This window comes from Alligator sinensis, unplaced genomic scaffold (assembly GCF_000455745.1).
Source record: "Alligator sinensis unplaced genomic scaffold, ASM45574v1 scaffold4_1, whole genome shotgun sequence".
Taxonomy (NCBI): domain Eukaryota; kingdom Metazoa; phylum Chordata; order Crocodylia; family Alligatoridae; genus Alligator; species Alligator sinensis.
Genome location: NW_005841887.1, coordinates 3,906,990 through 3,932,172, shown reverse-complemented (window position 1 = coordinate 3,932,172; position 25,183 = coordinate 3,906,990). Strand labels below are relative to the sequence as shown.

At 43.1% G+C, this 25,183-nt stretch overlaps 1 protein-coding gene across 5 annotated transcripts in view; it reads right to left on the bottom strand.

Annotated features, from left to right (window-relative positions):
• Positions 1-25,183, bottom strand: part of SLC12A8 (solute carrier family 12 member 8) — an 88,374-nt gene that overhangs the window by 11,965 nt on the left and 51,226 nt on the right. For 4 of the 5 annotated variants that reach the window (XM_025196957.1, XM_025196958.1, XM_014517042.2 and 1 more), the window contains 4 exons: positions 24,097-24,210; positions 13,635-13,722; positions 11,240-11,327; positions 5,924-6,070 (listed from right to left, as the gene is read on the bottom strand). In XM_025196957.1, coding sequence (XP_025052742.1) covers positions 5,924-6,070; positions 11,240-11,327; positions 13,635-13,722; positions 24,097-24,210 — 437 coding nt within the window. The remainder of the gene's footprint in view (positions 1-5,923; positions 6,071-11,239; positions 11,328-13,634; positions 13,723-24,096; positions 24,211-25,183) is intronic. The other variant, XM_025196960.1, reaches the window with a different exon arrangement.

The window sequence follows — 25,183 nt, the reverse complement described above, 5'->3', positions numbered from 1 at the left end:
GATTCAGAGACAAACGCTTCTAATTACAGTTAATCATGCCTTTCCAATTGCAGAGCCGTGCAAGAAAACACATTGCTACCAATTAAAAGACTTGCTGTAGGCTGCTGTCTGGAACAAGATCACAACAAAGGTTTTAACTATTAGCTGAAGTCAAACAAGAGTTGGAAGGGTGGATGCCATTTTATAGCTGGCCAGGCCTTTGGCCATAGCAATACTACAGGACTCCGCGCTGAGCATTTCTCCCTCCCTGATAAAGTTGCATCTGGGCTAACACTGAGAGGAAAGCAGTAGGCAAGAGGTTAAGCAGTCAAGGATGTTGAAGGGTGTGTTTCAGGAAAAGCAACAAATGATGCCAGGCTGCAGTCAGGAAGGCAGGCGGCCACAAAAAGTAGTACTTTATTCTTTTAATTTGGGGTGGGGTAGAGGTGGGAAGAGGATGGGATAAAGATACAAAGCAAAGTGCATCCGGGTTGCAAAATAAAGGTCCAAGCTAGCAAGGTTTGAACTTTAATCCCAGGTCTAATGTGCACACCCTTCCACTGCCTTGGACACGTCCCTCAATATTTCTAGCCCCCTCCATGCCTCTGCAACCCCACTCAAAGCTGAAAAAGTCATTGATATGGGCATAATCTGGCCTACAAAAAGCTCTATTCTGAGTGATTATGTGCGAGATGTAAAGAAACCAACTCAACTCCTGAGCTTCGTCTTCATTAAGAAATTTGTGTTTAAAAGCTATCAAGAAAAAAAAAAAAAAGAGTTTGCTGATATGGCGCTACTGGTCAGCACTGATCAGATCAAGCACTGAGCAAATCCTAATGGTGTAAGGTTTATCTGTAATTAGACAGACACTGAACGTGACTTGTCGTTGTCCATGCTCACCAGTCAGGCATGGTCCAAAGCACATCTTCGCGGTTGGTTAAAAATCAAATTACATTCCACAAGAAGTCCCTAGTGAAGATGTGCCCTTATAGCACAGGATGAGTATCTCCTTACATGCAGTCTAGAAACTGATAACCCACAAGGGGTAGGGATAGGGAACCTCACAAAGCTACTTTCTCCATGGGAACCAAACTCAAGTTGAAACCGAAGGCCTGATGGAAACCCATGACCTCTCGCACGCAAATGAAACTACTCATATTAAAGTCTTTGATGACCTCCTCCCAGACCCATTACTCTATCCCCTTTCTCCTTGACCTACCAACTACCTTCAACATAATCAACTATGCTCTTCTTCTTGAAGTCCCAACCTGCCTTGGCTTCCATGACTGCCATCCCCTGGATCTCCTCCTACTTCCCTTCACCGCATCACTCACACAAGCCTCCTCGTTCCCTTTCTGACTTTCTGCAGCGGTCCCATAGCTCTACCTTTTGTCCCCTCCTCCTTTCCCCCTACACATCCTGTTTTCATGATCTCACCCACGTAACACAAATTCAGTTATCATTAGGGACTACTGTCATTTGGGTTTCAGGGGATTTCAAAGGAAAGCCTGAAATTTAGCATTTCCCTTGAAGCCCCGGAAAACTAATTTGGCGAGAAATGGCCTAAAACCATGGGGGGGAGAGAGGGAGGGCAGGGAAAAATTGTTTTAAAAAAAATGCTTACCAAAGCATGAAGAAGAAAGGCAGCAGAGCCCCAGAAACACTGTGGAAACCCCACATGAGCTTTACTTAGAAATTATTGTTTAATAAGTGGTGAGCTTTACTTTCGTAAACCAGCTGAAGAACAGCCTGTGTGCCGCTGTTCAATGGCCATCAGCCCCATGGCGGGCTCTTTTAGCCCGAGGCATGGGAGAGCCCACCCTGAAAAAATGCCTGAAAATGGCTTTGGTGAACCTGTGGAGAGCCCGCTTTCCCCCCTGCCAGAGCCTGAATTACAGTGGTCCCTAGTTACCATCCTTATGCAGTGGACTCAGAAATCTCTCTCTACTTCTGTATCCTTCTGGAGAAGCTAAAATCTCTGCATGTCTTTCTGACATCTCCTTTGGAGGGCCAGCTGTCAGTGCAAGCTAAACGTGGCCGACACAAAGCTCTTAAAGCAGGCTCAACGTGATTGAAACAGAGCTCTTAATTTTCCACTCAGACTGTCCTTGCTACCTTACTGATCAGCCCAGATAATGGCCCTAATCTGTCCATCTAAATCTGTCCGATTCTGCCCAAGGGTATGAACATACTGCAGAGTAGTTTAGAGACACCTAAGCTAGTTTTAAAGGAGCTTCAACATAGGCAATTAAACTCTTTAAATGAGCTTGTTTAGGTACCAGAAACAGAGCTAGTCTTAGTCGTACAGAGCTCTGCATGGGAGAAGAGACTATGACAAGGAAATGAAGCCTCTTTTATCTAAACGCTCATACTAATGCCTAGGACACTGCTTCAGTGAAGCAAGCGCTAAAGGCAGGAAGGGGATATTACAGAAGTTTCATTATCAGAAGGATGAAAATACCAGAAAAGGAAGAAGAATTATTAAAAGGGTATAGGAGTAGGGGGAAAAATTAAATTAAGCGGCAAAAATGTAGCCAATTTAGCCCGAATGTACAAAGAGAACTCTAAGGTGCCAAATGGGACAGATTTTAGGCTCACAGATGATAGACTATAAAATTCATTAGGAAACAGAAGAGTCTCTAAAGGGAAGGAGGGGAAGACTCAGCTGCTGCAACACTGGAAACCAGACTGGACAAGACGCTGTTCAAGAACAATATTGCGTTGGCTGAGTGTTGCACGAGATAGCTTAAAAGGTCTTTTTAACTTCCTACTTAATTCCTGTATGCTTTGAAAAGACTTCCTGGTTATTTTAAATAAAAGAAAAACAAGTTTTTTTGGAGGCCTTCAGAAATGTACCCATAGTACTAGAAACACTATAGCAGACCTGGGGGTGACTAGCTTTGAGTCCACTAGTGAATCCCATTGCTCATCCTGAATGACATGCACAAGTGAAAGAGCAAATAGTGAAAAGTAAGTTGTGGTTCTAAACTTCTTGCAGTTGCAGCAATTTAACGAGGCATTTTCAAATAGCAATTAGGTGCCTAATTCCTACGGACTTCCAATAAGAGCCAGGTACATACATACCATTTGTAGCTTGGCAAATCTCTTCTCCAAGACCTTAGTAAGTCAAATGGAGTAGAAATCTAAATCATGGAAGAACTGCTTTAATAATATCTTTCCAAGTACATAAACAAAAAATGAACTAAGTAAAAGTTTTTAAAAATGTGCTGGCATGACTGGGGCTCTTGCCCGTAACTGGAAGCTCTGCTGATCACATGAAGATACCTCTAATGTAGAAGGTACAACACTGCAGTCCATTTGCACCAAAAGTAGCACAAGATGTGTCCCCTCCAATATTTTCCATTCTGTAGTTCCTTCTACTGCATGTGCTTCTTTGACAAACCCACACTTCAAGTGGAAACTATTTCTATTTCCTCCTTGCTTATTTGTTAGACAAGAGTAATAAGTTTTGGACCTTACATGTTTTTACAACAATATGAGAGAAGCATCTTAAGTACAAAGGAATGGTGTTCTCAGAAAACATCTTAAATATTAGGAAGACTTACTGGGTTGGGAACAGATGGTAGAGTCTTGGGATGCCTATGGCTTAGAGTTAAATCTAGAGAAAATAATAATATCCTCCATATCAACAAGGATTAGGTGGACCACAACAATGTTTAAATCATTGTAGTAAAGAACGGGGGTGGAATGCATTAGGGGCAAGTAAATGTATTAACTGCTTGGTCCACGAACCAAATCAAGAGTCGCATCTCAAAGTGATGGGTATAAGGCACGGAGGAAGGAGATCTTCCTTTAATTCCTTGCCTGTTTTTAAAGCACTTCCTCTAGTGGCACTTTGCCAGCACAAAGGAGTTCATATTAGGAAATTTTATGAGAAGACAGAAGCTTGCTACCAAAGCGCTATGTAATGCTGGAATCAACCAACACAGCTCTATCAACTTATCAGCCACTGCGTCAAAGTCAATGAGAGCTAAGCCAATGTAAATTAGCACAAAAACTGGTCTCTCCAGTTTGTGCTAGCAGGAGCCAGTTAACTAGTTTCAATAAGTTGTTGTTTTGTTTTTTTTAATTATTAATACTTTCATTTTATGAGGCTCTCACACAGAAATATAAAATAAAGAGCACAAAAAATGGACCTATTCATACATTTTTTTTCTCTCTCCACTCTATAACAGAATGGCTGGTTATTGTCAGGCTGCCGTGGGACAGCGTTCTACCCCCACATCCCTTCATTTAGAAGAAAGGGGGTCATATAAAAGAAGGGTTTGCTCTGAATTCAAAGCCCAGGTCTGCAATCCTTATTGATGGGAGTAGCTCAGGTGCACTCGGTGGGGCTACACATAACAATAAGCTCTAGGCCTCTGACCAATATTCAGATAAGGTGGATAGGATCTGATCCATGATCCCAATAATTGCACCTCTTGCCATGCCATGTGTGCATGGCAGGAGGCGCAATGGCAAGATGGAGGATCAGATCCCAGCTGCATTTTATTGCTGGTGCGGGGCGGGTGCTGGTGCGGGGCCCAGTAGCATGATTCTGGGCTCTCCCTGCACCAGCAAGTAGCAAGCTGGATGCCTGGTGCACCCCAAGGCACGGTGAGGTCCGAAGGCTGGGACTGCCCATCAGGTGATCAGTGGTCCCAGTGACGGGAGTGTACTAGTCTTGAAGGGTTCTGGTGCACTACTGAGGCTTGAAGCACTGATCAGCTGATTAGTGCTGGCCACATGTTCAACTGAAGGTGTGATAGGAGCCAGCCACAAAGTTATTCCACATGTTTTGTGTATGTAGTAACTGTGGCTCATCCCATTTTATAGCACCATTCACGGCCTGAACGTGTGGCCACGTTACTACTTATGAGGTGCTTAACTGACTAATCACTTTTTAAGTGTGCCAGGGACTTTGCTTACCCAAGTAAAGGCCCAAGAATGATTCTGGCACCTCATTATGCAATTAAGTGACCTCTGCCCTATGATTCAGAGGTCCTAAAATAAAGGCCACAAGTCCACTCTCGACAAGACTAGCCCCAATTTCTGACATCAAGGGGGACAAGAGGCTTAGGGAAGAATGACAAAGATGCTTGAATTCCAGTTATGACCCAATTCTGCAAGGACCCCAAGCGATCATTGGCTTGAAAGGGGTTAAAATGTGCATGAATGCTTTGCTGAATCAAGGTCATATTCAGCACGACAAAATATTATTTTCAGCATGAAAAAATATATTTGCCATATTAAAAATATATATAATGAATAATGACTAATAAAAATTAAAAATTATTTTTAAAATAATAATAAAATGTATATACTAATAATTAATCAAACTTATTGGCTCATTTAGAGAGGGTACCATAAAAGAAGTGGAACCTAAAAAAGGCCTGAGGGTAAAAGTCTTTCAAATCAGCTTTCCATGGGCAGGCAAGAGACTGATGGGGGACAACTGGGGTACTTTTGAGGACATTTCTGGGAGACAGGAGGCAGGGACCACAAAATCAAAGACAGGACCATGAAGTTAGGAAAGAAAGGAGCTACACAGGCTCTTAAGGCAAGGACTGGGGCTTCAACTTGATGCCATGAAGGAGAGGTGGTCACTGGAGGGATTCAAAGACCTTATTTTGCATGAACTATGAGGAGCAACATGGATGCTGGGGAGAGTGGAGATGAAAAATTTACAGCAAGCGGATTGAGAGACAGGGGTGACCTGACCAAGGGCTCTCGCTGGGGGTACAGAGAGAACGGTTGCGTGATATTTTTTTAACAAAGCAAAATATTTCACTGCTATTTCCATGATCCCCGACAAGGTAAAATCACAAGCCCTCCCCACCCAGTATTTAATGACCATATATTAGCCATAACAAATGTAGTGAGGACAGACGCATTGTTTTGGTGTACAGGACATGCAGCTAATTCTGTATCACTGCTCACTAACCCCATGTCCAAGAAATGCGAGGATAGGTATCACTTTTTCCTGGGCGATGCACTGCAGAATTCGGGGTGCTCCATACAGACCGCCCATGCAGGAAGCTAAGGATGAGATATACAACCCCAGCAAAAACAAGAAACCCACCAGGGACACCTGAAAAAGGCAAAGAGAAAACAATTTTTTTGTTGTTTTTAACAAAGAATTTAACAAAGATTTTGAACGCAGAATTGTACAAGTTAATGAACTGAACCGATTTTGTAAGTCTATGCAATTTTAACAGACCCAGCTGTTAGAAAGCAGCAACGCACCATGCTCTGAATTGTGAGTGTAAACCAATAATACAGTAAAATGATCCTGTAAAAGCAATTCAGTGTTGAACACGCTGTACTGACTGGGAGCCAGTTGATAAGCTCACATCCAGAAAGCTGTGCCACTCGGAGCAAATGCAGCGAAAAAGCAGATATTAAGTTCCACTTAAGTAACTGGAAGTGAGTTTATTTCAGGAGAGCACACTTATATACAGAGAGCATAGTACAGGAAAACCTGCACAGCGCTCTAACCATCCAAAACAGGAAGACAAAGACAAACCCTTCGGTCCCACAGGGAAAACCTGATAGTGAAAAAAATCCACGTTTAAACCAATTCAGTGCTGCCATTTCAATAAATGAGATCTCAAAAACATGTTCCAAGGGATGTAATACTATGACATTATTTTCCTGTCTTAAATATGTAAGTAATTTCCTTAAGTGAACAGAACATAAAGCATAAAAATCCTTAAAGCGACAGTACTTAACTGGGAATATTATTGTATTTAAAACCTGTCAGTCTGCCATTACCCCATTTCCAATGTTCATACATATCTGTCGCTGAAGCACAGACATCTTTTAGTCCTACTGTTTTGTAGTATGGTAACACAAGAGACCTCAGCTGAGAGAGGATCCCATTCTTGTAATACTTTATAAGCCTATGTTAAAAGGGCACAAAAAAACTCCAGCCAACTCCACGGCACAATTTTTCTCTATGATTTAATTACACAAATTAACCGTGCAGATATCATTCCTTGCACGAAAGCGTAGACACAACTGTTGTGAGCCTGAACAGAATAAGTTCTGGTTATCCAGAAACACGCTGACAGTCAGAGGATGGATGGGCTTGTGGTTAGCACATGCAAAAGGGAAACAGAAGGGTTTTCATTTCTCTCTGGAAAAAATGTCAAGTCCATTGTCAGTATTTTTCAACATATAAGTTAAGGGTTTATCAAACCTTAATGATGGACTACAAAGCAAGAGGAAATGGTGTTTGCCCTTTCCTGCTTCTCTGTGATATATGGAGATGGCTTCAAATGTCTTTTCCACAAGATTTTTCCATATGCTGTGGGCGGGAGGGTTTTGCATGTAAAAATATCAGGGATATCCACCTTTTCCCTGTCTTTGATGGAAGACCTTGGTAAAACATTTGGGGCATTTGAACAATGTCATCTCAAGACACTGAAGCTACAAATTTCCTTCCCTCAAAACTGGATAGAAATAAGATGTTGGGTCTTAAATTTCTCAAGTGACAAGGACAAGAAAGAATGTGTGTAGGCTGAAGAACAGGCTTAGTGCTTGCTCAGAGGGCTGATATCACTATGTCTGTATCCAGCTTCTTGTCCCCATGATATCTGAACTCTCAAGAAATTCCACTACTTACGGAAAAGTGGCATGTTGTTAGCACAGGAGACCTAATGGGAACTAAGGACAGAGCCATGACATTTTGCTGTAGGATTGCAAAGCCATCCTGTGCTCCATGGAGAAAGACCAATAGGTCGTGTCCAGTGATAAATGACAACAGCTAACTGGATGAGTTCAGTCCTAATCAGGCCAGTGTGAAGCTAATGGAAAAAAGCTCAGAAGTCACTGCTGTGTGTTTAAGCAGGGGTGCCAAACTCATCCAGCCAAAGACGATCAAAATGTCAAGGCTAAGATGCAGGTTGGTCCTAGAGAGATTTTGGTCTCCACATACTGCTTCTTCCAAGAAGCTAGTTTTGATTTTATTCCAATGTCTACGTGAAAGTCTCACTGCCTCTGAGGCTCGCTGAGCAACTCCTCCAGCTTCACTACACATGAATCAGCCAAGCTGTCGGACAGCGAGACGGACCCCTCAAGCTGCCAGTCTGATTTGACAAAACCTGCCTCCGACTGTCATTCCTGGTCAGCACGGTGGCTTCTACTTGGGCAAGTCCATCAGACAGAAAGTAAAATCCATGGGAAACAGGTCAACATTTTTGACACAGATCCATCTTAGGCACACACACAGTCACATGCAGCGCCCTGGACAAGTTAATTCACTGCAACAAGACCACAGCAGTTCCCAGCTGGCATCTCAGGCAGCTCTATGCCCAGTGCTTGAGCTATAACAGCTTAATGAACAGGGCCCTTTCCATGTGCTTGAAGACTGTCTGCACAGGAATAAGCCATGAACAAAGAGCCACAAAGTGCTGGATTAACCGTCTCTGTACCCGGTATTTTGAATATCACTGTCCTCTGGCTGTTTTCTGCAGGACCCTTCACCTTGCAGCCACCATCCTTCTTGCTCATAATCACCAGTTCTTAATCAGCTACAGAGGTTACATGTCACTACTTCTCCTCTGTCTCCCGGCCTATTCAGCACACCCAACCACTTCACTATGCATCCCTTTCAGGTGAAGTAGGGAAATGCACTGTTTTAAACACACCTGCCTTAGTGGGAGTGCTGCAAGACAAGCAACCCACATCCCCTCAAGGAGACAACAGCTAATGCTTGCCCTGATGTAAGGATCTTGAGCCCAGCACCAGATACACCTCGTTATTAGAATATTCTCGGACTTGAAAGGAAGGGGATTTTCAGAGCACCACTGAATTTGGGGACCAAGGGTTGGATGGAGGTGAAAATAGGTTGAGAATTGCCTGAATTGCAGAGTTTGGTGGCCAGAGATGGGGTGATTTCCAAAATGGTGGGACAGAACAGCAGGTCGTATCAGAGCCTGTCTGGGCATCTTGAGATGTATCTGCAAGCAGCAGGTATCCCAGGCTATTTCTTTATAATACTTGTCTTCCAAGAAATGAATCCCCAATCTGTCCATCAGCCTAAGGCACTTACATTGGCCCCTATTATAGTAGCATCTGAGCGCTTCTCAGTGTTACATATATTTATCTTTGCAACAGCTCAGTGGGTAAAGAAATGTTATCCTCATGTTCTACATGGGAGCAGGATCTAAAGCAACTTGCACAAGTTCACATGGGAAGCCTGTGGCAGAACAAGGAGCTGGACTCAGGTCTCCTGAAACCCAGGCTATCTAACCCACGTGACCATCTTTCGTCTCAGAAGTAACACATTTAAATACATACAGTATATGCCTCAGATTAGTGAGCATTTATTCCTGAGGTCAGCTGGTACAATGCCTAATGAGCGGGGACATTTACATTTTTTAAAAGAAACCTGAAGACACATCGGCCTTTTTCTTGTTTATGAAAGCAGCTTGCAGCAGAAAGGAGACTGGACCAAAAATATGCAGTTCATGTCATTTGGAGCAGGCATGTAAAATTTGTGCGCTTTGAAAATTCAGACCTTCTCTCTCTCTCTCTCATTCACATACACACCATCCTTATCCCAAGAAAATGCATTAAGTTGCAGATGGACAAAGCTGAAGAGGAACAAATAAGCCAGCATCAATGTTCATTAAGGAAACAACCAGTCCCTGTCGATTTTGGAATGCTATAAACAGAAAGAACAATATATTGGTCCTATTTTTTAAAAAAATACTAAAGACAAACGATTGTGTCAAGCTTTGCATAACATTTCAGGCACCCAAAATGCTTGCATTTAAATGTACTACTTGACATTCCACTCAGGGCTAGGGGGAAAAGGTCTTTTCATAGAGCCTGGCAAAAGTTTAAAGAGCACAAATACTTCACAAGAATTTGGCACGTCAAGCCCATTAAATCACCTTTGAAATGAAATTACTTTGTATCCTATTTTGCATGCTTAAAATGTCGGCGTGTATATATTCTAGGAAGAAAAACAGCCATTCCTCTCAGAAATGGACAGTTTGCACTTTTTGATTTGTAATAATTTTCTCTCTGCATAAGGCCAGTAAAACATCAAGCTACTTATAGTAACTCTAACAAGCCGTGCTTTGATACATCTTTTGTACTTTCAGTTCATAGTGCATAAGGGGGAAAAGAAGATTGAGATTGTTTTTCATATTTCTTATTTCTTTATGATGTATGCTTATGGCTTCAAACTCTCTTCCACGGATATTTTTTCTGCTTGCTTTTCACAGGTTAGCAAAATTACATTTCTCTTTTTCTACTTGTTCATTAAAAGTATCCGTTAGCTAGTGCTTTTCATGTACAAAAAGACTGCCACATTTCTACAAAAAAGGTAGTGAATTAAACTGGCAAATGTACAATCATTCTGCTTCCTCCCTGAAATATGATTATGATTTCTGCCTTAGATAAGTACTATAAAACCACTTTAACACTAGTATTTCAGAATAAAATCTGAAATATTTTTTTTCATAAGACATTACAGGAAAAAATCTAGGGCTACATTCCCCTGGTGGGAAAATGAGACAGGAGATGTGTTCAAACAGATATGACAGGTTAAAATTTAGTTAAGAGAGATTAAATAAATGTAAAGCACATCCAACTAATTTAACACAATTAAACATTGCCAAATTACAGTGAGCATATCATTTTGGAGAAAGCACGATATTATGATATTAGCTACTTTGTGCAGAAGCATTTTACTTCCATTTAATATTAGACAGAGAAACGCGCTGAATTTTTTTATTTTAAAAGAGAGCTTCAATAACAAGGTCCATTGAATAGAAGAACACTACAAATCTACTTCAATGTGGACCATCAAGCATTTAATAATAATCCTTTTACTTGCGTTGCAATTGTACTACGCTAGACATGAAAATGTAAGCTTCATTCAACTTAGTAAAGATGAGCAATGTGATTTTTAGAGACTTCAATTTGCTCTACGTTTCCACTGATGAAACCACATACTCTGAATACAGTACAGCATTTGTCGAAAGCAATATTATCATATTTTGGTTCTCAAAGAGATGGTGATGGGATTATGCCAGATTCAATCTTAATGGGCATGACAGAAAATACAAGATATTCATATCAATCGTGCAGAGGAAGCTTAGGATGAAATTTTTCAAAGGAGTCTATGATACTGAAATCCCAGTGAATGTCAATCTAAATCCCTTGGGCTTCAAAACCAGCTTTAAATAATACAATGTGGACCATTTCTATAATGGACTGAGTTATTTTAAATTTGAAGAGGTACCTTTTCTGCAATCATGAAGTCATAGCGGAGGGACTCCCGGGTACAAATGGCTCCCAGCAGAAAAACAAAGATCATATACAGAAACCACCTAAAAATAACAAGAAGAGATCATTTGTTCCCCAGGGGAGGAGACCAACAAGGGTTTTTACTGTTATCAGTGTCTGAAGAGATTCAGGTACTTACAATGTGAACAAGTAACATGTGCATTATCTGTGGTGCTTTCCTGTTCTACATTTAAGGTCTATCTTAGTAACTTGGTCTATGTGGAAAGACAAACCAGAAAGATATGAGCCATGACCATCAAATTTGTCATTTTTCATGCCAACTCACATGCCTCTGCTTTAAGCAAAATGGTTAAGCACATGTTTTGGTACAAGTACACCAGCAGTCCCACTGATGTCCGCATGGACTACCTGCATGCTTTGCGTTAAGCATTTGATACAGAGCAAGACTTTAAAACGGCATCTTAGGATGATGCAGATTCAAATGAGATCTTAGAGGGATTCTCAAAAACCACCTAACTCCCACTGTGTTTTTACCTGGAGGCAATGTGGCCTAGTGGATAAAGCATCACTTTCTGACCTAGGACCTCTCAGGTCCATTCCCAGCTCTGCCACTACCTTGGACCTTCCTTCTGCCTGACTTCATGCTAAGACAGCTAACCACCTTTGTACCTTAACCTTGGTCAAGTCACTTGGCCTCTCTTTATCTCTATTTTTTTTTTGACAGATGGAAAAACTAAGAAAAAAGGCAAAGCTAAAGATCCCCTTAATCGTCTCAAGCCTGGGTTGGGGTGATTATGGCAGACCAGCTTCTACAGCCAGTGGCCTGAATGATCAGATACCCAATTAAAGCTGGATTCATTGGGGGCAGCCATCAGCATGAGCCTGGTGCAGGGCTCAAACTTGAGCCTCTGGAGCCTTAGCAAGATGTCTTCACCACTCTGCCACCACATACCAACCGAGACTCATACAAAATGAGGGTTGAACGGACCTCAGGAGGTCACATCTAGTCCAACCCCCTGCTCAAAGCAAGACCATCCACAACTAGATCATCCCAGCCAATGCTTTGTCTAGCCGGGTCTTAAAAACCTCCAAGGACATTTTTTAAGGTACTTCTCCATCTGTAGAATGGGGATTTTCCTACTCTGTAGAGAAAGCATGTTGAGAGCTATGGATGAACAGCAGCGGATAAGAACTTGGAAATAATCTAAGCAAAAATATAAAAACACCTTGTATTTTTGTAAAATATTGGACAAATAGCTTCAGAAATAAATATTTGATGGGAAACATACCACAAATTGAGAGCTTCTTTCCTATACTTCTTTAAAACTTGCCACTTTGAATGTCTGCAAGAAAGTATCCTGAGCATCCTGTTTATAATATTAAACAAGACTAGAGTCTTTTATCATGGCCTTCCCACACATATTGCTAGATATGCATGCAAGAGGAGAGATGTAGCTTCCACTGGTCAGCTACATCTTGCTATACATATGTAATAGGAGTGGATGGATCAGGCAGGGAACTGATGAGAGTCTTAGCTTCACCGCCCATCACATGCCAGTTTGAACAGCAGCACCAGTTCTCCGGGTACCGCCCAGTAGAGTCTCAGTGACACTATCAACCTCTCAGTCCTCCTCAAGGGACACCCCAGCAACTACTACAGCTTATAATATGAGAGCGCACACAACTCTAGCATTCCTTTAGATATACAGGGATAATACTTAGATGTTCTTATATAAGGGTTACTTTCAGTCCTGGGTAACAAGCAATGACAAGTCTTCAAAATGCGATCATCATCCCACAGAAAACACTGAACACCTCTGTAACGGTAAAGTTACTGTTTATTGTCAAACACTGTTAAAAACCCCTCTTGCACTACCACACAAATACTAATATGTGCTGATCAAGATTCAAAACCTCATACACAGAGCCAAAATGACATTCATTTGCTATCAAATGGGTTTCTTGTATCTTAGTCAAGCCTCATAAAAGCATACCCGAAAAACATGAACTACATCAGCTAATACAGTAAGAGACTCAATATGTTGCTTTATAAGACTTGTAATGTTTTTTTCTTCGAAAACAACCAATAATTCTGAATTCTACCCCGATGCAGCCTGATTTCAGGAGTCTAACAATACCAGAGTTAATACACGCCGCATTATGGAGCGATGCTGAGGGGAAAGGAAGAATTGATTTTATCTGCTTTAATGAATTTCTTCACTAAGCCATCCAGAGTAGGAGGTGGTAATGGATGATAATTTGAACAAGAGCCAGACTTTAATTTTCCAGATGGCTGAGTAATAAAAGGTTGATTGGAATATGAAAAGGATTGGTCACATCCAAGGCATGCAATAAACAGAAAGTAAATTCTTCCTTTTCTAGAGACTTACGAGGTGCCTATAGCAGCCAAAGACCCTAATGGGATGTTGGTAGCAGGCTTCTGGAGATCTCCGCTCATATTGAATCCAGCCATGACGCCTGTATTTGGCAGACAAAAATAAACACAATCTAGAGTTAGACCCTTTACTGCTTGCTGCAGAGCTGTAGCTATATCATTCCACTTCACTCTTGCAAGTACTAATATCAGCCCCGTGTCCATATAGCTTGGTAAGGAACAATTCATGTATCTAGTAGCAACAAGCTACCAATAACAAGCCCACAAAGAGCACTTTGTTCAGACTGGACAATGACACAAGAAAAAAGCATGAATTTAAACAAAAACGTCTTATCTTAATACAAACATCACAGAAAACAGTGTTGGTCAATTGTCAATAGAAAAGTGCTGCCATTCAACTCAGCAGTCCATTCAACAGGCCACATTGCCCAACTCTGACACACGTAGTTAGTCTCAAATATATTACAGGACCTTACATTCACGAGAGACAATCTTTATTATAAAATGACTTGTACTGTCAAGTGTCTAACAACTATCGCACATGCATTTAACAGGCAAAGAATAATAATACTTTGCAGGTACACAAGCATCTTCCATCCAAGGATCTGCTTTATAGGCATTAGTTAAAACTCACAACACCCCTGTGAAGTGGGTTTTATCTCTGCTTTCCAGATAGGGAAACAGAAATACTGAGAGAGTGAGTAATATGCCTGAAGTCACAGGGAAATCACATAGTAATACGGGGAACAAACTAACTACCAAACTGTTTGTGATTACGACTGTGCGGTGCCACTAGTGCTTAAAAGGCTACTAGGAGATCTCAAGGGGCCAGGACCTGCCATGAGCACATGGTAAAAGACAGTGGTTCCTGCTCAAAAACCTTACACCCTAAGTAGACAAGACAACAGAAGGATAAAGAAAAGGAGCATTAGTCCCATTCCCTCAGGGGTTAGACTGACTCCTTCAAACACAAGCATTCATAACCATGAGGCCAGTCAATAGTGCCGACGGGCCAGACGGTGAGGACCAGGGCTGAGATCACTGCAGAATAACAATGAAGATGAATGTGCCGACTCCACAACACTAATAGTTTCTGTCAGCCTGGAAGTAAGTTACCAAAAAATGTTCTGCCGTTCAACTGCGAAGCCAGCCGGGCGTTCGTTGTTTTAATGCTGCACAAGAATGATGAAGTCAGACTTTGGAATTGCAAATGAGTGACTACAGGCACCATTTCAGCAAGTGTCTACGGCATTTTAAGGCTCTACAATGAAATGGTTGCCTCACATGTGGATTTCTTCCTGACCCCCGGAAGAAGCAAATAAATCTCACAATAAGTCCCCTTTGCTGAAGTATTTCTTCCTAGTTCAGTAGAAAACAGACTCCAAACACTCTGAATGGCAATGGGCTAAGCACCAAAAGGGAGGGAGGAAGACTATTCTCATGGCTGGGAAGATAACCCAGGACTCTGAAATAGAGGTTCAATTCCCTGCTCTACCAGAGACTTCCTCTGCATGGCCTTGGGCAAGTAATTTCACCTCTTGGTGCTGCACTTCATCTGTTAAACAGTAACATGAGCCCTGCCAAGCCCAGATCAATTCCCACCACAGCCAAACTCTTGAAAGAAAGGGCTAACTTCCAAGTAAAGTAGCCAGGATCCAAATTGTCTTTGAATCTCAAACCTTGGAAAACTCAAACGTTTAAACAATCACAGTCAATAACCTGAGTTGCACCTGAAACAGAGAGGAAAGCAGTACAGCTTTTGGCGCACCAGTGTGACATGGTGCTCGAAACCCATCATATTGAGTGTCCTGTACCACTTGCAGCTTCCAAATGCTGTTCACGCATAGCGTCCTGTAGGCAGCACTACAGGAAAGCACTCTGGAAGTGACACAAGTCATGGACAACAGAAGCAAAAGAACCTAATCACACAGCAAATCACAAATGTCAAGCTAGATGATGATATAAAAGGTCCCCGAGTGACCGATGCCACTTGACAGGCCAGAAGCAATCCAAGATTATTATTGCCCAAACCGCTATTATGGAGCAGACACCAACCTAATGTATTTTCTGGCTGAATTCTCCAAACATCTGGCATTGTCCCTAAATCCTCAAGATTGAATCTGAGTCATGCCTGTGTCATCCAAGTTCTTACCTCAGCAAGGCACTGGGGATAAACGAAAGTGGTGTTTTCTGGATTTGATGAGAAAGACAAAGACCTGCGAGTGATGTGTGCAGCGATAGCACCATAGTCCAACACCAACTCCTTGCCTCCCCTCGCACTGGGTCACATTCAGATGAAACAAAAGGAAAGGCCAGACAAACCCCTGCTGAAACTCGTGAGAGAGAAATGATCTAACACTCGGGGAGGCAGAAAAGAGCTTCTCAAGGGTGAGTCCTATCACTGCTCTTGCCAATCTCACTAGTGAACTGGACAAAATCTCCCAGTCAGTAATGTCAAAGGCTGCTGAAAGATCTGGGAGAATCAACATAGGTGGCCAGAAACCAAGGCAGTCTCATCTGTACCAAAAATAGGGTTCAGATCTTACTAAAGAGGAACCAGGCGATTCAGATAATGCCAAAATTGCCCTGCAGTTTCATTCTCCGTCATCTGATCCCAAAGGGTGTGTCATAGGGTTATGACCGGCAAAGATCAGTGTCACGAGGAGCTGTCCTGAGCAGATGCAATCACTCATCTTATAATGAAGGAGCCACCTGTGTTTTTGGAGATAATGTTAACAAAATTAGCTAATGAGACCTGTCACCTTCCTGCTAAGAGAAGTAGCTAGCCATGTTAGTCTGAAGGTGGGGCTGATTTGTACCTTATAGACTAAATCAGAAAGCTTTTGTAAGCCGCAGCTTACTTCATACAAAGTAAAGATGGGGCTGACTTGCAGGCAGTAGGAGGAAACTCTTCCAGCAACTCCAGCTCCTCAGCAAGAAAAAGCGGCAAAAAAATTCTACTAATTAAAAGAAGTTGGGACCTTTCTCTCCTGCAGACACAGACCTGCCTCCACGGAAGAAACTGATCCCCTTCAAATTTGAACAATCCTATCTGCAAAGTGCTCAAGGGAGAGAATTACCCACCTCCCTGTTTCAGTGAGATAGCAGCCTGGATTTTCCAAGCTGGCTATTATCTCACATGGCAGCAGATAATGACAAAGCCGCTGGACAAGGCAGGATAAAACCGTGGTCAAATCAGCCAGGAAACCAAAGGAGCATGGAGACAGCCTGTACATCACAGCTCCTCCCACTGTAATCCTACCCTGGGAACTATCCAGAGGACAGACGCATGCCAACTTTGGCAGGAGAGGACCACTTATATGGTAGATCAGACAGAATATAAACCACAGATGGATGCAGGTTTCAAACTTCACCATGTGAGGTCTTGGACAGCGTACCTTATTATGTGAAATAAATTTTTGCAATCACTAATATGCTACATTACTGAATAATGAGCAAAGGCCTGTTGCCACACTTGAAAGATGAGGAATGGAAAATCTTAGATTAAGAATTGTAGCTCATTTAAAAAAAGGGACCAAATTCCCTGCTGATATCTGCTGGCACCTCTCCACAGACTTCAATGGAGCTGGGCCAGCTTGCATCACCAGATAGCTTATCCCAAGATCTTTAAACCTCTTTTCTGTCATTTTGAAAGCACCAAGCATGGCATACACTTAGAATATGCTTTCAGTGCAAAGGCATTTTCCACTAAAAATCCCTTCAAACGCTATCTTGCTTTTATGGGTAGTACAATGCAGTGTGCATTATAAGATGCATCTTTATTAAAAGGAAAACCTTCAGGGCCCAGTTGAAATGTAATAAATTCTTTGCACAACAGCAGCTTAGGCTCTCATGTTCAGAAACGCACCAACAACAGTGTGTGCTGGTAGCTGCCACGATGCAAGCAACAGCACGATCAGTGTGTGTTTGTGTGCACATGTGCATGCACACACATACAAGTACCTTGACCCCTTGCACATGCAAATTTTCAGTTAGCTGATCATTTGCACATCTAAGCACTTAAGTCAAGAATGCATCTGGACGTGTACTTTTGAAAAGCTGCCTATTTCTGCTTGGGCTCCCCACATTGGGTTTTTTTCTCATCTAGAGCCATTAAATTAGCCTTTATGACATAATCTAGTAAATCTGCATCTTCCATTCCCATAACCTTATGTGAGAGCCAGCCGCATATATATTTTTTGGATCACAGACCTCCTCTTTCTTATTACATTACAAAAACTGGGGGAACAAAGCCAGCTGAACTGTACTTCCATCTGCAATGCTAAAAATGGCTATTACATGGGAAGAAATAGGCTCCAATTGTGCTCACTGCTACCCAGCTGTAAAACTGGAATAACTCCACTCAAGAAGTTTTAACTGGAGCTGTATCAGTGAAAATACAGACAAACAGAGGAGAACAAATGACCCTTGGCCATTTAAAAAAAACCAATGTCCCTAGAAAGTACAAGTTACTGATTAGGTCACAAATCTGTCGGGAAAGAGCTATGCATAAGCAAGAAAAAGGACTCTGGTCCTCCCACCACTTAGTCCAATTTCCCTCTGCAGTGAACCTTGTCACAAGGAGGTCTTACTTATTGATGTTAGAGAACATCCTCCCAAAGGAAATTATAATTGTACACCCTACTATCTGATATGCAGTCATGCTTGCTGAGCCTGTAACAGTTATTATATTTTGGTTTTTTGGTTGTTGGGTTTTTGTTTGGTTTTTGGTTTTTTTTGGGGGGGCGGGGGGGAAGAGGGATTAGGAACAATTGCAAAGATAGTTAAAAAAAAAAAGACCCGCTATTATTTTTTTTCTTTCCTCTTGAAATACATTTTGGAGTCTCTTGGAAGGTGGTGGGGAAGAAAGGGAGATCTGGGAAACAGAGCATCTTCCTTCAACTGAAGCTAAACTGCATTGCACATAATATCCTCTTTAACAATATTTGTATTGACTAACTCAGAAAACCTTTCCTGCTAGGTACAGTTTCCCCACAGGTAACAATAAAATGTGATGGGTGGCATTTCCCAGGCTGTGGATCTGGGTTCTGCACGTGCCCTACTCCTTCTACAGGCTGTTCCCCAGCCTGTACACTGATATGATCCCATCCCTCTGCAGTAGGTGTCCCGCACCAGATGTACCAGTCTTCACATGAGGAACCCACAGTAATCCTTTCCAGCCTGCTATGATTGTAACCACCTCAGAGTCCTGCTGCCTGCCAAAGTTCAACCCCTGCTGCTGAAATATCATCCAGACTTCTCAGGCATTGGGAGGCAGAATCTGAACTGCATCCACACTTCAGTCACAAGTAGGAGCACTTCAGCTAATGGATCCATGACTTGTCTCAGTTGGGACAGGCAGAGGTAATGGGCACTGCTGCTCAGTGGGATGGCTGGCCATGCCAGGGTCCAGAAAGGAGAGAGAAGCGCTCTCATCCACAGTGCAATGAAAACAGTTTCACTCCAGTGACTGCAGTGCCAGGTTGAGAAGCCCTGGATTCATTCCCCACAATCCTAGTACCAAATCCATGTAGTCTCAGTGGCAATGTGCACAAAGAGATAAGGAGCATGAAGCACATCCTACCCTGCAGTGTGGCTGCTCGGAGATGGGGCTGGCTAACCCACACTTGCATGTCCTTGAGTTAAGACATGCATTGCAGCGTAAATGCATCCTTTGGCATGGGCCGGGGATTCTGGATACACCCACAGAATCATAGAAAATGAGGGTTGGAAGGGGCCTCGGGAGGTCACATCTAGTCCAACCCCTGCTCAAAGCAGGACCACCCCAACTAGATCATCCCAGCCAAAGCTTTTTCTAGCCAGGTTTTGAAAACCTCCAAGGATGGAGCTTCCAACATTTTTCTGGGTAACCTGTTCCACTGTTTTATTACCGTCATAGTGAGCAAATTCTTCCTAATATCTAACTTAAACATCCCTTGCTGCAATTCGAGACCGTTGCTCCTTGTTCTGTCATCTGCCACCACTGAGAACAGTCCAGCTCCACCCTATTTCGAACCCCCTTCAGGTAGTGGAAGGATGCTATTAAATCCCCTCTCAGTCTCCTCTTCTCTAGACTAAAGAAGCCCAGTTCCCTGTCTTTCCACATAAGTCATGTCCTCTAGCCCCCTCACCATTTTCATTGTCCTCCGCTGGACTCTCTCCAATTTGTCCACATCTGTTCGGTAGTGGAGGGCCCAAAACTGAAAACAGTACTCCAGATGCAATCTCACCAGTGCTGAACAGAGGGGAAGAATCACTTCCCTTGACCTACTGGCAACGCTCCTAATAATGCAATCCCAAGCCTGTACTGGTGCATGGGATTGTTCTGTCCTAGGTGCAGGACTTTGCACTTGTCCTTGTTGAACCCCATGAGATTTCTTTTGGCCCAATCAAAAATTGGAGACAAATCCTCCAATTTGTCTAGGTCACTCTGAATCCTAGCCCTACTTTCTAACATATCTGCTACTCCCCACACATTGGTGTCATCTGCAGACTTGCTGAGGGTGCACTCTATGCCATCTTCCAGCTCACTGATGAAGACACTGAATAAAAGTGGGACCCCTGGGGCACTCCACTTGATACCACCTGCCAACTAGACACTGAGCCATTGATTACTATTCTCCGAGTCTGATGCTCCAGCCAGTTTTCTGTCCACCTTACAGTCCATTCATCCGGCCTGCACGTCCTTAGCTTGCCTGCGAGAATGTCGTGGGAGACAGTATCAAAGGCCTTGCTAAAATCAAGTTAGACCACATCCACCCATCTCCCTGCACCCACAGAGCCAGTCATCTCATCGTAGAAGGCAATCAGGTTGATCAGGCATGACTTGCCCTTGGTGAATCCATGCTGACTTTTCCTAATAACCTTTTTCTCCTCCATATGCTTACAAATGGATTCCTTGAGGATCTGCTTCATGATTTTTTTCCAGGGACTGAGGTGAGGCCAACTGATCTGTTGTTCCCTGGATCCTTCTTTTTTCCCTTTCTTAAATAGGGGCACTATGTTTGCTCTTTCTCAATCCGGGACCTCCCCTGATTGCCATGAGTTTTCAAAGATGATAGCCAATGGCTCTGCAAGCACATCAGCCAACTCCCTCAGCACCCCTGGGTGCATCCCATCCAGTCCCATGGACTTGTACACATCCACCCTTACTAGGTAGTCCCTAACCTGTTCTTTCACCACTGAGGGCTGCTCACCTCCTCCCCAAGCTGTGCTGCCCGGTGCAGTGGTCTGGGAGCTGCCCTTGCCTGTGGAGACTGAGGCAAGAGAGGCATTGAGCACTTCAGTCTTTTCTGCATCCTCTGTCACAAGGTTGCCTCCCCCATTCAGTAAGGGACTCGCATTTTCCCTGATCCTCCTCTTGCTACCGACATACTTGTGAAACCCTTCTTGTTACCCTTCGCATCCCTTGCTAGCTGCAACTCCAATTGCACTTTGGCCTTCCTGATTTCATCCCTGCATGCCCGAGCAATGCTCTGATATTGTCCCCTAGTTATTTATCCAAGTTTCCACTTCTTATAAGCTTCCTTTTTGTGATTTAGTTTCTGAAGAGTTCCCTCCTAAGCCAAGCTGGTCTTCTACCATACTTGCTAGTCTTCCTGTGCAATGGGATGGTTTGCTCCTGCACTCCCAGTAAGGTTTCTTTAAGGTCCAGCCAGATCTCCTGGACTCCTCTCCCTCTCAGCCTGGCATCCCAGGGGACCCTGCCCATGAGTTCCCTGAGTGACGCCAAGTCTGCTTTTCTGAAGTCCAGGGCCCTTACGCTGCTATTACATTGGCTCCATCCCCTGCTCTTCCATGTGATACCAGGCAAATCAGCTTAGACTATTTGGGCCTGAGCTCCTCATCGGTAAGCTGGAGATCATACTTCCTTACTCCTAAATCCCTCGTCTCCTCAGAATGGATTGGAGGCTCTTGAGGATAAAGACTGTCTCTGTCCATGTACCTGAACAGCACCTTGTGCACTGGGGTCTGATACAGGGGCAGTCCCTACATAATACAGAAGCTGCAGTAAGCTCACATGAGCACGCTGACATGCTGCTACCACCAGAGAATCATTACAATCTGGCAAATATGTGAAACAATAAAAAAAAAAAAAAAGAAGAAGAAAAGGAAATCAGCACATGGCTACTAAATTAATTATACCACATATCACACACAACTGTTTCTTTAAGAGACTATTTAACATCACTGCTGTTCCGACTACTGCTAACTAATTAAGTAATCCGCTACCAGGCCATTAAATAAGTTATATCTATTAGCTTTGGCTCCTTTCCCAGTTGCCAAGCATTAGCAGTGATGAAGAACCATTTAATAACACTAAGGTTAATTTTCTCTGCATGAGCATTTTTCTTTCCATGTTCTCTGTCTTAGGGGCAGCCCCACTCCAGCACTGATAGCGGGGCTGACACTGGCGGGTTGCTGTGGCCAGAAGTCACTAGAGCTATGAAGAAATGGGGAAAAAACAAATACAAACTTTCCTGGGATTTTACCACTAAGACTCTCAGACCAGCAAGTCTCCCACAACGAAGCAGAAGGTATCACTAGCCAAGCTGACAGTCAGTAAGAAATGTGTTTAAGTAAAACACACTTTCACTGGGCACATGGAAGGAGCTGTTTGCTGAGCCACAAGCCAAGCTGGGCTCAGAACAAAGGATGGTCAATGAGACGCCAATAAGCAAGAAGTCCAGCACTTAGATTGGTGGCACGGGCTGCACCAAGGGGCTGAACCCCATCAGGAGCCCTGGAAGAGAAAGGGAGGTCAGGGATCTCTGAACACTGCACGGTCCAGCCTGTAAGGCTCACCGGATGGGTATTCAAAAGGCTTTGAAGGGCTTCAGTCCTTGCATAGACAGCAAACAAAAGGGCAAATATCCTGGTGGCTTCTAAATACCTGGAGACAGGAGAAAGCTAGGAGCTGCAAGCACCCTAACACCACTGCAGCGATAACAGACCACTGCCTATTCTTTCCCCCGAGACAGCCACTTTCTTTATCAGGAGCACTATCAGACCCACGGCAGCTTTCAGGAGTGTTAAGGAAACGGGTAGCAATTCCCTTCTAGAAGAGGGCCACACGAGCCACTGAAAGACACATTCTTCGGTCGGTGTTTGCAGGAATTCATGTAGCCCCGGAGATCCAGCTGGCTGAAAGAACATCTTGGAACAAAGAGGGAGTAATGGGAATGCTTCTTGGTCCAAACCCACTGAATCGATGCTAGGTAGATTTCTAACAAAATGAGTTTTGTCTCATACGACTGGAACACTCACTGGTTTCATCTGTTTTATGAAACCATAAAACATGCCTCTCTGTATTGAGGCAGCTCTGCTAACGACTTTCAGTTAGTTGCTTAGAGCTAATCCTCTACAAATTCATTCTATAATCCACGGATTCATCACTATGGAAACTGCTTATAATCAGTACCTTTTATAGTTTAAAAACAGCATCAACAAGAGGTACTCTTAACTCGAATGGATGGTTATTTCATTCCCACTAGGCATTGCCAGGTTCAGGGCTTCTGGTCCTTTTGTTAATTTAGGGAAATTAAATAAAACCCAGCACAGAACTGAATTTAACACATGTGTCAGCTGAAATGATAAGCAACAGTATGACACACCACGCCAACAGCTGTCAGCATATGGCTGTGCTGATGTGAAGGTATGTGCAATCATTAGCAAGAGTCTCCCAGTAGCTAGGCAATGGCTAAGAGGCTAGTGTGAAGAAATACCTATAATTAGGGAGGTAGGAACAGGGTGTGCAGATAGCTGTAGGCAAGAAGAGAAAGTATGTGGCTGGAAAACAGCACATGAAGAATCTGCTCTCAACTCTACCATTGCTTTGCTGCATCGCTGTAGGCAAAACAAAACTGTGCTTTCACTGTCTTCTCTTGCAAAGTGAAATTAGAAGGCTTTCCTAGTTTAGGATAAGTGTTTAGGAGTTGCTACTCAAATTTAAGAAATAAAACTGGATCACCACCTGAAAAGGTAGGTTTAATAGCAGAGCCTAACAACAGTGACCTATACCAATGCCTAATACTGAGCTTTGGCACTTAGGATGATTTGTGTAGGTAACCAACAGGACACCTAACAAAGAAATCCCAGCTCCGTATATCAAGGAGTTAAGAGAAAAGCATCAGCATCCATTAGGAAAGGACGGAAAAAAGAGCCATGAGAATTAGGAGGTAAAGCCAATTACAGCTCAGCACCAGATTAACCCACAAATGGAATTTCTGACCACACAGAAAAAGAAGATTAAATTTAGAGTGGAATAAAACTATGTAGGAGATGAGACATCTCAGGCTTGCTAATGCCCACTGAACTCAGAGCTTCAGGCTGGCATGCCAACTTTGAGTACCGGGGTCTCTGGTTAGGTTGCCCTGCCAGGGTGCCAAGAGAAATTCACCTGCGTCCTCCTCTCTACAAGGCAGCCTATGTGGCAAACATCAGACAATAAAACGTACCTGTAGCAGCTGGGAAAAACACTCCAAAAACAGTGAAGAAGGACTCCCCTGGGCTGTATTCTGGCAGCGTGTTGTTAAACATTAGTTCTTCGGAGTATCCCACAAAGCCATGCTCTGTGAACACAAGAGGTTGGGAAGGAACACGTGAGAAAATAGATTTGGAAGACAATAAAATAAGTGCCCTATTTGCAGTGCTTTTTTCGCATGCGCTCCTGCCTTCTATCCTCAGAGAAAGTCTGTTTTCCAAAACACATGTGACAACGCCAGCTGGCTTTCAGCGCTAGGTTTGGAATAACTAGTTCAGGAAAAGAAAAAAAAAAGCTGAAAACATCTGAAATTGCCCAATTTTAACATTTATGGAGAAACTCTGGCGAACAGCATCTAAAAGGGTCTCAGTTCATATGTACCTGCATAGGATCACTGGAGTCCAGGGACCTCTGTGGACACATGCCTGCTGATATTAAGACCCACAATTTCTGCCTACATGGGGAAATGACAGGCAGAGCTCCAGCTAGATGATTATACTGCTACAATGATGATACTCTGACTGTGACTCCTGCACTACAAGCGGCTTTTCAACTTTACCTGTGGCCACTTGCAGAAAAGGTGCGAGTTGGCACGTGTGTTTTTATTGCATGCATTAGGTAGGTCTTTTCTGCAATCAAATAATACAAACACATGCCCTACCTATGTCCATTAACTGTGCTACGTTGTACTATAGTGGGTTTTTTTCCTTGTGAACTGAGGTATGTTTGCCACTATTCCCTTGGGATTGTATGCAGCCCCAGAGCCAGGCCAAACTAAGCAACACTGCATTACAGCTGTACCTACATAAAGGTCCGCTTCCATGCAGAGGAAAATTATACTTGAACAAAATTACACCTGAACAAAATAATTCTCTCTAAAACCTGGGGCGTCTTTGCATGTGCTCCAGCATGGGGGCGGGCACTTTAATTACAGTGGCTCTCACGAGCTGCTCTAATTAAAGCGCCTGCAGTGTCTCGTGCATTCAACATCCCACGCTTCAAGTTGGCAGTAGAGTGCTTTAACTAAAGTTCGCCAAAGGGACTTTAGTTAAAGCACCCTC